Source organism: Ranitomeya imitator, chromosome 4 (assembly GCF_032444005.1).
Source record: "Ranitomeya imitator isolate aRanImi1 chromosome 4, aRanImi1.pri, whole genome shotgun sequence".
NCBI classification, from domain to species: domain Eukaryota; kingdom Metazoa; phylum Chordata; class Amphibia; order Anura; family Dendrobatidae; genus Ranitomeya; species Ranitomeya imitator.
This window is the reverse complement of record NC_091285.1, coordinates 169,921,221-169,935,484: the sequence shown is the minus strand read 5'-3', so window position 1 is coordinate 169,935,484 and position 14,264 is coordinate 169,921,221. Positions and strand designations below refer to the sequence as shown.

Genomic DNA, 14,264 nt, shown 5'->3' with positions numbered 1-14,264 from the left:
GTGATCAAGTTCAATTGCAGCATTTAGGGGGCTAAAGTGCCGAGAGCAGTGCAGGACCGTTACTGGCATTGAGTGCCGGGTGTCAGCTGTCGGAATCAGCTGAAATCGGGCGCACACAGCCTTTGTGCTCGCAAAATCCCAGGGACGTATCCATATGTCCCAAGTCAATAAGTACCAGTTCACAGGAACGTATGGATACGTTTTGGGTGGCAAAGGGGTTAAAGGGGTTTTCCCACTAACAAAAGCAATTTTATCAATACTGAGCTCCTCTTCCTACAACCTTTCATTTCTTCTTACAGTGTGCTGAATGCAAGGCACTGGAACAGTGGATAGGGCAAAGTAAATCGGACTAGTTTGTTCCAGCTCTTCACTTTCTTCTAGTACCTCCTGACCTTTTACTCTTGTGTATCCTGTATCCTTTATCCAGGAGAAGTTTTCTACTGCCAAAAAGCTAGAATGTGCTCGGTAACTTCCTCTTTCACCCTTTGCTATAGCTCAACACTGGTACAGAAGAGAAACCATGTTGGGCAGGCTTGTCAGTGTATTGCAGCGCTACTACCTGACCCTCAACCTGGAAAAATCATAGTATTGTTTATGCCAGTTTTCATTGATTAGACTCAAGAAGAAATATGTTTTTATTTGACTCTTAGAGCAGTAAAAATTATGTCCCTCTCTTAGATCATTATTTGACAAAATGAACGTGCGTGGAGGGATATCTGAAATCCTGACAAAAAACAGATACATATTTCTAAGTTATATGTACTTAGTTTACAGAAGAATATTTTTAACTGGATTTCACCTTTAACATTTTATTTGTTGAATTATAATATAAATTATATATTGGATGTATTCCACTGTTGATTTTTCATAATTTTAATTTTTACATCTTTCATTCATTTCCAATACTGTATTAAATTATTGTATGGGTTGTTAAAATAGGCTGATTTTGGAGCTCCAACAGATTTCAATGAGGAAAGCAGCGGGTATGGATTGCAGTGTCTTCAACCGATCCCCTACTCTGTACGCAATTACGGGGACCCCTGAATCCTGTCAATGGATTAGGATTTTAGATGTGTGATCTTCACCGATCACGTTATCATTCATCTATAGCATGATGGAAATACCATAAAAGTCTAAGAAAACATATTTTAATAGACTGGACAATGAGCCATAGATTCTTTTCAGGGGCATGTTTCTATGAAAAGCTGTTGTACTAGCCAAAGTAAACCTTTAATAGAATACAAATATGGAAAAAGTTCTAGCTGTCTACATCATGATCTTGAAATTTCTAATATCCGGATATATTTTAGGTGGTTGTCAAGACAAGGACAGAGTACCAGTCGGAGCAAAAGAACAAGAAAATTAGAGTGCCAAAAATTGCAGAGTTCACTGTGAGCTTTACGGATGGGGTGACTGAGAGGTTAAAGGTACTGTATCTCTTCTCTTATCTGTGATTACCTTAGTTTCAGTTGCATGCTTGGTACAGATGATTCTGTAAATGATTTTATTTTTTTAGTCCAAAGTTTAAAAATTGTATTTGGAGAAAATTGCTCTTTTTAATTTTTGTTTTTTTACAAAATGCAAAAACTTTTGTTAACCCCTTAATCCCATTGGACGTACTATCAAGGTGACCTGGGACTTAATTCCCAGTGACGGGATAGTACGTCCAGTGCGATCAGCCGCGCTCCCAGGGGGAACGCGGCCGATCGCGGCTGGATGTCAGCTGACTATCGCAGCTGACATCCGGCACTATGTGCCAGGAGCAGTCACGGACCGCCCCCGGCACATTAACCTCCAGCACACAGCGATCAAACATCAAACATGATCGCAGTTTTTAGAATGGTGTCTCACTTGGTTATTTTCTATCATATACACCCCTCAAAATGACTTCAAATGTGATGTGGTCCCTAAAAAATGGTGTTGTAAAAATGAGAAATTTCTGGTCAACTTTTAACCCTTATAACTCCCTAACAAAAAAAAAATTTGTTTCCAAAATTGTGCTGATGTAAAGTAGACATGTGGGAAATGTTACTTATTAAGTATTTTGTGTGACATATCTCTGTGATTTAAGGGCATAAAAAAAAGTTGGAAAATTGCGAAATTTTTCAAAATTTTTGCCAAATTTCTGTTTTTTTCCACAAATAAACGTAGGTAATATGAAAGAAATTTTACCACTATCATGAAGTACAATATGTCTCGAGGAAACAGTGTTAGAATCACCGGGATCCGTTGAAACGTTCCAGAGTTATAGCCTCATAAAGGGACAGTGGTCAGAAATGTAAAAATTGGCTCGGTCATTAACGTGCAAACCACCCTCGGGGCTTAAGGGGTTATGGAGCGCCCCCAGACACAGGGCCACGAGTTCTCGGTACCGGGCCTCTCTCGTTCGGTTCTGAGGCTGTCACGGTGGCTAGACCCGGTCCGTGACCCTGCTAAGGGGCGTCCAGTACAGGGGTTTGTACAGTCTGTCAGAGGTTCGTGACGCCACCTGTGGTGTTCGGTCAGGGTGACCGACGCTGCTGTGGGGTCCGCTGGGGTGATGGAATGGCAGCTGGATGGTATAACTTCCAACAGGTGAAGTAAATCCCCAGGGCTTCCCAGTAAGGTGGATGGTGATGGTGTAAGGCGCAATCAATAACGAGGACACAAGGTTGCAGTCTCTTTACCTTTTACTGAAGGCTTCAATACACTCAGTCCAGAGCACGTTCAACCAGGCTATCAGAGACCGACCGGTCCAATGGGCACATCCAGAGTTTCCCTTGCCTACCAATAGCGCCTGTGTGTTGTAGTCCTACCCTGCTGAGCATTCGGAATAGTCCTCACAACTGCTGTTTCTCTTCGTTCGTTCTCTACAGCTCTCTCTCTCTCGTTCTTTGGTTCCAGATGTTGCTAGTTTCTAACGTTCCCCAGATATGTTATGGCTAGGATGCCACCCGTTTGACGGGAAGGCTTGGAGGTCTTCCGGGACCCTAGAGACGCCCCTCTCCCAATGTTGCCCCCTATGTCTTCGTAGGTGTAGAAGGTAGACAGCCAACCTATAATCAACTGTCCAACGGAATTTGAAGTAAGGCCTGAAGTCAGTTACTCCTACGGTGATCCGGCGACCGACTACGCGCCTCAGTAAGATGTTGCCTTCCTCTCTCGGCACGACTCTTACTGGCTCTCCTTTGTGCTGATCTTGTTTACACTGTTCTACAATATTCTTCCCCTCTTGTCTCTTTCTTAGGACACCGCCGCAAGGTGTGCAGGCGCGGTTCCGTGACGTTCTGTTCTGTTCGCTAGGCACCTGCCAGGTTCCCACGCCTGACAGGGACCCCCCTGTGCCTTCTCCCTGCAACACCCCCTGCCACGGGATGTTGCCTGGTTCCAACCCAGTCAGCTTCTGACTAACTTCCTCCCCAGCCCCTAGTTTTACCAGTGTGAGGAGTGGCCCAATAAATAAAGCCTTTTTCTCCCCCTAGTGGCCGGAGTGTGAAGTGTAATGTGTTCTAGTGATACCTGGTCAGGAGAACTCCTTAGTGCCATCAGACGTACCGCTGCTCCACTTAGTGGCAGAGCGCTATACTGCAACGACCAGGTCTCTGGGGCGCTGCACTTAAATAAAGAAATAAATTGCTTGCAGGCTGGTTCAATTTGGTAGACATATGTCACAATTCATCCATAATAACTATGTAACTTACAGTGATTATTCATGATCTGTGTTTTAGAGACTGGCATCCTGTTTTTTTTATATGCAGCACCAAATCCTTTTGTTTAAACAGTTTAAAAATAACATGTTGTCTCTCTGTAGTTGCCATTAACGAAAGCTTAAGAATAGAGATGGGCGTAAAATCATTACTGACAGTCAGTTCCCACGCTGCCATATGACAGTGTAAGCCCACAGTTGTGATCGGAGATATTAAGTTTAACTCCAGTCACTGGTGTTGGCTGATGGGACTACCGTTAGCCTACACCTGCTACCGCTAATAACGGTGAGAGCAGGCGGTGGCTGACGGGAGCATTTATCAGCCGCCTGCGCTCTAAATAAGAAAAAAAATGGTCTGGGTTCCCCTGTAATTTTGATAACCAGTCAGGCAAAACTGACAGCTGGGGGCTGCAACCCTCAGCTGTCAGCTTTAGCAAGGCTGATTATCAAGAATAGAGGGGTCCAAACACAGTTTTTTTAAATTATTTAAATAAATAATTATAAAAAACGGCATGGGGTTCCCCCCATTTTTCATAACCAGCCTTGCTAAGGCAGACAGCTGGAGGTTGGTATTCTGAGGCTGGTAAGAGGCCATGGATATTGTTCCCCCCCAGCCTAAAAATAGCAGCGTGCAGAAGCCCAGAAAAGGCACATCTGTGAGATACACAAATTCTGGCAGTGTGCCCTGCTCATTTCTCTTGCCCTGTATCGGTGGCAAGTGGCGTTCATATTTGTGGGGTTGATGTCACCTTTGTATTGTCTGGTGACATCAACCCCATGGCTTAGAAATGGAGAGGTGCCTATAATACACCTATCCATTACTAATCCTATAGTTGTATTGTAAATAAAGACACAGCAATAATAAAGTCTTGTATTTGAAATAAAAGCAAAACTTTTTTTATTTAAAAATAACAAACTCAGTTATACTCACCATTCCATTGAATCCCTCATCTCCTGTAATATAACAAAAATAAAAAACAACAATATTCCTCACCTGTCCGTCGTCCTGTCCTACGCCTTAATCCATGTCTGGGAATTACTAGTTTTCTACCTGGACGGTGCCAAGATGCGAATGTCCAGGCTGAGAACCACTGATGAATGAGCTGCTGTGAGAGCAGCATCAGTGAGCAGCAGTGACCTCATCGAGGGTACCGTGGGTCAATGAGGCTACGTTCCCAGCCAGACTGAACTGTTGTGACCTCAGCATTCTGAGGAAAAGTCTCACGGTGCAGAAGTGGGAGAATTTCACCACGATGAATTTGAACTGTGGTGAACTCGTCTCTGCACCGCGAGACTATTTCTCCCTGTGCTAGCAGTGATCTCACTGGAGGAAGGTCACCGTAGTTCATTGGTCCGGCTGGGAACGCAGCTTGGGGACCCCTCTATTCTTGATAAACAGCCTTTCTAACACTGACAACTGAGGGTTGCAGCCACAAGTTTTTTTTTTATTATTTATTTTGAGCGCAGGCACCGGAAAATGAATACTCCCATCAGCTGCCGCTTGCTCTTGCTATTAGCGGCAGCAAGCGTAGGCTGATGGGAGCAGTACTCTCATCCTCTGTCGCCAGTGACCGGAGGTAAATTTTACACCTCCGATCACAGCTGCTGCTCACGCTGTCATTTAAAAACTTGAGAACTGCGGCCGTCTGACCGGCGGTAATGATTTTACCGCTGATCAGAAGCACTGTTTCCCGTGCTGTCAAGGACATGACAGCATGGCAAACACTGGTTGTTTGGGCCCCCCATTCAAATAAATGGGTTCCGTGTTCGGGTTCAGGTACTGTTCTGGTACCTGAACCCAAACTTTTTTTTATTTTTTCGTCCGAACCCACCATACCCAAACATCCAGGGGTCCCCCCATCTCTACCTAGGAACTTACGGCATAGGTTTCATATTATTTATATTAAAGAAGACCTCCATCCAAAAAAATGTATTGCCTAATCCTGTGTTAATGTATATGCAGTGTAGTGTAAGTGTAGTGATATACTTGCCGAATTCAGTCTTCCCCAGTTTCCAGTGCTGCTCTGGGTCTCGAGATTCTGACTTGCTGGATCACACTTTGGTCTTGAGCTGGAAGTGGCTTTTACCATGTAAATTTATGTAGCGTCAGAACGAGACTCCATAGGCTTACATTGTAAAAGAAACTTCCCATTCACTCATAGTGCATAGAGTGAGCCAGTCTGAAGAGCAGTACATCATCACGGAAGACAACCAGAGCATGACGTGAAAAAGGGGAAAACCGCAAACGATGAGTATATTACTGCATTTTCGCACAATGCCTATACATTTACACATGTTTAGGCAATAAAAAGTTTGGTGGGAGTGCTTCATTAAACTCATTGGTAACACCGCATACAGAAAACTCCTTAGCTTCTTATGGATAGGAGGATTTTGTTTACTTTTACATTTGAGATACAGATCTACATAGCAGTTATAGACACAAAATGTTAAAAAAATATTAGTTGGGACTATTCGAACATTTTGTTTTTCGTTTGAAAAATAAAATAATATACGAAAATAGCTTCTCTGTAGTCTGAAAAGACTGAAACATTTTCTAATAATACCTTCAATTTTTACATTGTGCTTTTAAAAGGAATCTGTCGGCGGGCTTTTGATATCTAATCAGAGAGCAGCATGATGTCGAAACTGAGACCCTGATTCCAGTGATGTGCGCTTACTGCAGATCTAGCAGTGCTCAGAATGCTTAGCCTTGCATAACTCCTCCCATACCACTGATTGGCAGCTTTCTGTGTACAGTATACATTGACAGAAAGCTGCTTATCAGTGGTGGTGGGGGGTTAGGCTATATTCACACTTTGCGGGTTTTACCGCGGAACCGCCGCGATTTTGATGCTGCGGGTCCGCAGCAGTTTCCATAGCGTTTACAGTAACATGTAAACCCTATGGAAACCGCAAACCGCTGTGCACATGCTGCGGGAAAAACCGCACGGGAACGCAGCGGTTTACAACCCGCAGCATGTCACTTCTTTGTGCAGAATCGCTGCGATTCTGCACCCATAGGAATACATTGAACCGCTTACTTCCCGCAGGGGGCTGTGCCCACGTTGCGGGAAGTAAGCGGATAATGTGCGGGTGGTACCCGGGGTGGAGGAGAGGAGACTCTCCTCCAGGCCCTGGGAACCATATTTGGGGTTAAAAAATAAAAAATCTGGTTATACTCACCCTCTGATGTCCGGATCTCCTGGGCGCTGCACGGGGCCGTCCTGTCAGAGTTGCTGTGCGACCAGGACCTGCGGTGATGTCGCGGTCACATGACAGTGACGTCACGAAGGGTCCTTCTCGCACAGCATCTTTGGAACCGGACCGCCGTGTGCAGCGCCCAGGAGATCCGGACATCAGAGGGTGAGTATAACCAATTTTTATTATTTTTAACATTACTATTGATGCTGCATATTGCTGCATATGCAGCATCAATAGTATAGGCGGAAACCCGCAGCGGAAACCGCGGAACAAACCGCGATAAATCTGCAGGGAGAACCGCAGTTGTTTTGCCCTGCAGATTTATCAAATCCGCTGCGGGAGAACCCGCAGGGACCCGACGCAAGGTGTGAACATAGCCTAACACTGAGCAGTTGACTAGGAGGCACAAGATACCTAGTCCTGTAGTGATAATTTCCTGCTGATAAAACACTGATTTTACTGAAACAGCAACACACAGCCTAGTAAGTGATACATCACTGGAATCAGGTTCTCAGCTCCTACATCATTCTGCTCTTAGATTACATGGCTAAAACCTGCTACTTTGTAAAAACTAAAACAAAGATTGGAATGTAAGAACCTTCACGAATATTTTCACACACCGTTGCTTTGCTTCCTCAACCAGGGGTTAAAAAAAATCCGAATTATCTTCCACCACACTTTAGATATGAATGTGATAAATTAATATTGCCTATGCCTGGCTTATAGTTTGCTCTTCTATTGCTAATCCTGTCTTGGTAAAGTAGATGAAGAATGACTCATTATTGGCCATGCTCAGTGCTTGCTTTATCATGTTCTCTATGCTTTTTATGTTTTATTATACCTTTGTTCATCTCTCTTTGTACTGACTGTCACAACATTGTGTATTTCATTCCTCTAAAGAGCGCTGCCAATCTTCTTCTATCATCTGTCATTATCTACGATTTTAAGGTCTTCAGTGTGCCCCACATTAGTGAACGGTGTCATGCTTTCCAGCAATTTGAAGTGTAAAGATGCTCAATGCATTATTTTATTTATCACCAAAGTATTGTATAACTTTGTACTCTGCAGTAATATATACACCACAATCTTATTTTTACCCCCCTGCCGCAAATTTATTTTACAATCAGTCTGGAAATTATACAGTCAAATGCTTAATGTAATTGAGTCATTACTGTGAATCGGTGTTTAGTGCAAAGCTGCACTTTTCAGGTCATTTCTTTTGAAAGTTTAGCATTTCTGGATGACTCAGCTTTAAAGTTGGAATTCCTTATTGCTGCAATAGTTGCACAATAATTCAGTGAATTCAATTATGTCATTTTCTGTCTACAACAAAGATTCTGCTGGGTCAGGTATTTCTGGTAAGTGACCATGAATGTACAAGATGTAAAAAAAAGTATTAGGTCGATGCTTGTTTCTGTTTTTTTTTGGAAAGTTATTCAACAGAATGCTTGTGATATTTTTCGGAAAGGGAAGAGAAATATAACACTGACAACAGGGCAGACATTTGTATAGACTACTTGTCTAAAAATCAGTTGAAGTGATTCTCTCTTGAACCTAAATTAAAGGGAACCTGTCACCCCGTTTTTTCAGATTGAGATATAAATACTGTTAAATAGGGCCTGCGCTGTGCGTTACTATAGTGTATGTAGTGTACCCTGATTCCCCACCTATGCTGCGAAATACATTACCAAAGTCACCGTTTTCGCCTGTCAATCAGGCTGGTCAGGTCAGGTGGGAGTGGTGACATCGCTGTTTCTTCCCCAGCTTTCCGTTGGTGGCGTAGTGGTGTGCACATGTCCAAGTGCCGAATCCACTGCGCGCAGGTGAAGAAAAAGCGCGCGATCTGCGCTATTACCCTTGTCATCGGTGGGGGCGGCCATCTTCCTGAGGCCGCGCGTGCGCAGATGGAGTGCTCTGCTGCACGGGGCTTCAGGAAAATGGCCACGGGATGCCGCGCGTGCGCAGATGGAGATCGCGGCGGCCATTTTCCTGAAGCCGAGATGCAAACTCGGCTTTGGGAAAATGGCCGCCGCGATCTCCACAGGCGAAAACAGCGACTTTGGTAATGTATTTCGCAGCATAGGTGGGGAATCAGGGTACACTACATACGCTATTGTAACGCACAGCGCAGGCCCTATTTAACAGTATTTTTATGTCAATCTGAAAAAACGGGGTGACAGGTTCCCTTTAATATACAGTGACGAGCAAAATGGTAACAATGTTTTGAACTTTTGGCTTTCTGTCTTCATATCTCACCATCCATTACTGCTTTGAACATGAGACTACCATCATTTTTTAGACAATCATCTTGGCTATCTTATACATATATTTGACTTCCAACTATTTCGGATATGATTAGTTGTGCAGTTTCTTCTCATGTCACTGCATTGTTACTGTTTTGCTCCCAAAAATCTAAATTTTAATTTTTATTGCGGTATTTTGTTAGCATTTTGGCTTTCAACACTACCTGAATACTTCTGGGCATGCTCTCGATCAGACTCAAATTTGTCTCGACCGAAATCTGATCCCAGGCTTCTTTTACATGTTCCCAAAGTTGGTGCACTGGTCAACTCACATAGGTATGTATACAGTTTTTTTTCTTTAACCTCCAGGTTGGGTCTGTAGACTGTGAGGGCTAATCCAGCACCTCTACTTCATTGTCATTGAACCATTTATTTTCAAATCTCGAGATATGCTTTGGGTTGTTGTCCTGCTGGAACACTGTTGTCCTTTTCATCCCCACAGTACTCGAGTGTACAAAGTAACGTGTCTTGTAGGATACTCACATGTAGCTCAGTATTGTGACCACCATCGGTCATGGCCAAGTATCCAATGCCTTTGGTTGTGAAACAACCCCTGGTGCTTGCATGGATATCTGTGATCTTACTATTATGAATCAAGCAAGCCACCTCCACTGCTGTGTTTGTCGCGCGAGAACTGATAGACCTTGTGATGAGCTGACTTGTTGACTCCTGTATTTTATCTGGACGTCCACCTCTTTCCTTTTGAATGAATGAATGAATGAATGAATGGACGGACTTCATTTTGTTATTCTTTAAACTGTCATGGCACTCACATGATGCAGTTTGGCAAATTTCTTGGCCGACGACTGCTATTGATGAGCTGGATGATGCTGTATCTCTTTTCTTGGCTACTGTTCTTCATGGCTGCTCCTCGATTCGAACCAGTGACCTTTTGCTTGGGAATCAACCTAATAGTACACTGAAATATTAGTGAATGTGAGAACAGGTTGTAATTTGTAGTATACAGGCAAAAAAACTACAAAAACTTTCCACCACCAGGAGCAAACCTAACAATGTAGAGACAGGACAAGAATCTGTATAACTAATCATATGCTAAATAGTTGTAAGTAAAATTTATGTATGAGCTGATTGTCTATAAAATGATGATAGTGTCACATCCAAATCAGTAGTGATAGTGAATGGTGAGATATCATTGTTACCCTTTTGCTCATTACTGTATATTTTACTTCTCTATTAATTATGTGTATATATGTACCTCCAGTGCATCCACATTTTTGTGTGACCATTCAGAAATATAGACCTTAAGTGGATGTGGCTTATGTATAAGTGCTCCAATGTGGCATTTTCAAAGTATCTTGTGTCCATTCCTTGGTAAGAAAAAAAAGCAGAGTTTTAAATGCCTTGTTAATTAGTATTTAAAGTTAAAAAAATAAGTGAATATAAAGTATCAACTATCTTTTTCATGCTCCTTATAACATTGCTTTTAAGATTGTGGGTAGATAAAAAGAGGTATATCGCATGAGTTGGCTAAAATAAAATCTCTAAAGTAATGCACATCATAGCTTTTACTTTATTAAAGCAAAAACATAACAGTCAACAGTGTAATATTCACTCCTTTTTAGCCTCTTTGCTAACTTCTTTCTTGTTCCTGCTTGTCACATTAAGGGCATATTCAACCATCAGTTTTTCACGTTTTTCAAGAGTGCTACCCTTGTTTTTCCCTAGCCATTTCACTAGTGATGAGCAATGCTAAGGGATGGGATTCAATGCACTCCACATACAGGACATGACACTGGCTCAGAGGCTCGGTCTATCGAACAATAGAGTATACAACAGTGAATACTGTTTTCTAGAACTTTGGTCTGACTCATCAAAGCATTTATGCCAGAAATCTGGTCTAAAACATTTTGCGTTGCTCAAAAATATTGCAACTTTTCAAAGTTGTATAAACAAGAGGTGCCTGCAAGCTGTATAGCAAACAGCTTGCAAGTGTGTGCTCCATGGGCGAATTTGGCAATTGGCAGTGCATTAAAAATCCCTCCATTCTTGAGCATAAAGGACGATTTAATAAGAGGTTACAAATTTGCTTGAGTCTTACCCATTTAGTAGGATGAGACAGTCCCTTTAAGTTAAAAACTGTTGATCAAATAAATAAGCTGCCTTGCATAAGAATATAGTAATTAACCAAATCCATCATGGGTTTGTAACTAACAAGTCATGCCAGACTAATCTAATTTCCTTCTATGATGGAATCACTGACTGGGTGGATCAGGGAAATGAGGCAGGCATAGTATTTCTCGACTTCAGCAAAGCATTTGAAAATTATAGCATATTGTCCTTATTGAAAAAATGACCAAGTATGGGATTGACAAGGCTACAGTTAGGTGGATTCATAACTGGCTCATTGATCGTACTCAAAGAGTGGTAATAAATGGTTGCATATCTAATTGGAAGAGTGTTTCAAGAGGGGTTCCACAAGGCTCCTCAAAGAATTGCTGTTTTTTGTTCATTCAACCTCCCCCAAAAATGTCATGTGCCCGAAAATGGCACCAATAAAAACATCAACTTGTCCTAATAAAGCCGTCACATGACTTTGTCAGGTGAAATATGTAAAAATTATAGCTCTCAAAATATGGGAATGCAAAAGCGAGTTTTGGCAATAAAAAGATGTTTCTAGTATGTGACAGCTGCCAAACATAAAAACTTGATATAAATCTGATATCACTGTAATAGCACTGACCTGAAGAATAAAGTCACCTAATCACTTATACCGCACGAGGAGCGATATAAAAACTAAGTAAAACCAATTCTTCACCTGCTGTTGATTTTTTTCATTCATTCGCAGTAAAGTTCGGCTTACCTGTATCCCGTGTTCTGCGCTGAGCGCTTACACCAGGGTTTCCATGTAAGTTTCTGAAATATGTGATTCAGATGAAATCCCTGGCAGATTCTCTATAATGACGCAGATGGAGGCACTGTGGATGTCTTTTTATTCAGAGTGCATAAAAATGTAGTCTGGCACAGTTTTCACCGCTGAACAGAGGCCAAACAGGGTTAAGAGTAACTCTGCTGCCTCATTATAGTGGTTAGATATCTCGAGACTTTCATCTCAATTACGTCACTCAAAGATTTAAAGGGAAAACCCGATGTGAGTGCTCAGTGTAGAGAACTGGATAAATGTGATCCCAAATTGTTATGTAAAACAAAAGCTTCAACTTAATCCGCGAAAAAAAAAAGCAAGTCCCCACTCACGTCTGTCATCTATTAACCCCTTCATGACCTTGGGATCTTTCGTTTTTCTGTGTTCGTTTTTCACTCCCCTCCTTCCCAGAGCCATAACTTTTTTATTTTTCCATCAATTTGGCCATGTGAGGGCTTTTTTCTTTGTGGGACGAGTTGTACTTTTGAACGACATCATTGGTTTTAGCATGTCGTGTACTAGAAAACGGGAAAAAAATTCCAAGTGCGGTGAAAGTGCAATCCCACACTTGTTTTTTGTTTGGCTTTTTTGCTAGCTTCACTAAATGCTAAAACTGACCTGCCATTATGATTCTCCAAGTCAGTACGAGTTCATAGACACCTAACATGACTAGGTTATTTTTTACGTAAGTGGTGAAAAAAAATTCCAAACTTTGCTAAAAAAAAAAAAAATAAAAAATTGCGCCATTTTCCGATACTCGTAGCGTCTCCATTTTTCGTGATCTGGGGTCGGTTGAGGGCTTATTTTTTGCGTGCCGAGATGACATTTTTAATGACAGCATTTTGATCGCCCGTTATTGCATTTTAATGCAATGTCGCGGCAACCAAAAAAATGTAATTCTGGCGTTTCGAATTTTTTTCTCGCTACGCCGTTTAGCGATCAGGTTAATGCTTATTTTTAATTGATAGATCGGGCGATTCTGAACGCAGTGATACCAAATATGTGTAGATTTGATTTTTTTTTATTGATTTATTTTGATTGGGGCGAAAGGAGGGTGATTTAAACTTTTATATATTTTTTATTTTTTTCACATTTTTTTTAACTCTTTTTTTTTTTTTTTACTTTTGCCGTGCTTCAATAGCCTCCATGGGAGGCTAGAAGCAGGCACAGCACGATCACCTCTGCTACATAGCAGCGATCTGATGTTCGCTGCTATGTAGCAGAAAATCCGGTGTGCTGTGAGCGCCGACCACAGGGTGGCGCTCACAGCTACCGGCGATCAGTAACCATAGAGGTCTCAAGGACCTCTATGGTTACAATGTACAAGCATCGCCGACCTCCGATCATGTGCCGGGGTCGGCGATGCCATCATTTCTGGCCGCCCGGCCGGATGCAGTAGTTAAATGCCACTGTCTGTGTTTGACAGCGGCATTTAACTAGTTAATAGGTGCGGGCAGATCGCGATTCTGCCCGCGCCTATTGCGGGCACATGTCAGCTGTTCAAAACAGCTGACATGTCCCGGCTTTGATGCGGGCTCACCGCGGAGCCCGCATCAAAGAGGGGCTTCTGACCTCGGACGTACTATCCCGTCCGAGGTCAGAAAGGGGTTAATAGAAATATATTGGGCTTCCACTTTACTCGTAGCAAAAGGCTCTGGAAAAACGAAATTGCTCTCACCCCTCGAAAGAAATTCAGCAAATTCTGTGCTCCCAAATCCAAATGCTCGGCCTTTCTTTTGAGCCCCAGTGTGCCTAATCCATATTTAGCATCCCCATGTTTGGCATTTCTGCAGCTATGACAGCCCGCCTAATTTACAGGTGCATGAGCTGGTCACAATGTATGGGCACTACAAAGGCTGTTTACAATTTTCATTCAGCAACATGCTTTGCTGATTGTTTCTGGAAAACTCCCATGGAGTCAAAATCATCACGACACCTGTAGAATAAATTCCCGAATGGGGTACAATTTCTAAAATGGGGCCACCTGAGGGAGAATTCTGTTCTTATAGCATTTAGGTGCTCTGTATATGGAGACTACAAACTGTTCTAGGAAATTCTACACTCAAGGATGCCTCCTGTATGACAGTACTGCTTAGCCATATGGGGAGACTTGGGAGGGACGGAGTGCTATTTGCCAATAGCGCTCTGTCCCTCCCGAGTCTCGCCATATGGCTAAGCAGTACTGTACAGCCAC

The 14,264-nt window shown here is 42.5% G+C and overlaps 1 protein-coding gene across 1 annotated transcript in view; it reads left to right on the top strand.

The window, feature by feature from the left end:
- Positions 1–14,264, top strand: part of NSG2 (neuronal vesicle trafficking associated 2) — a 105,878-nt gene that overhangs the window by 10,576 nt on the left and 81,038 nt on the right. Inside the window, exon 3 of the mRNA XM_069764089.1 lies at positions 1,311–1,427. Coding sequence (XP_069620190.1) covers positions 1,311–1,427 — 117 coding nt within the window. The remainder of the gene's footprint in view (positions 1–1,310; positions 1,428–14,264) is intronic.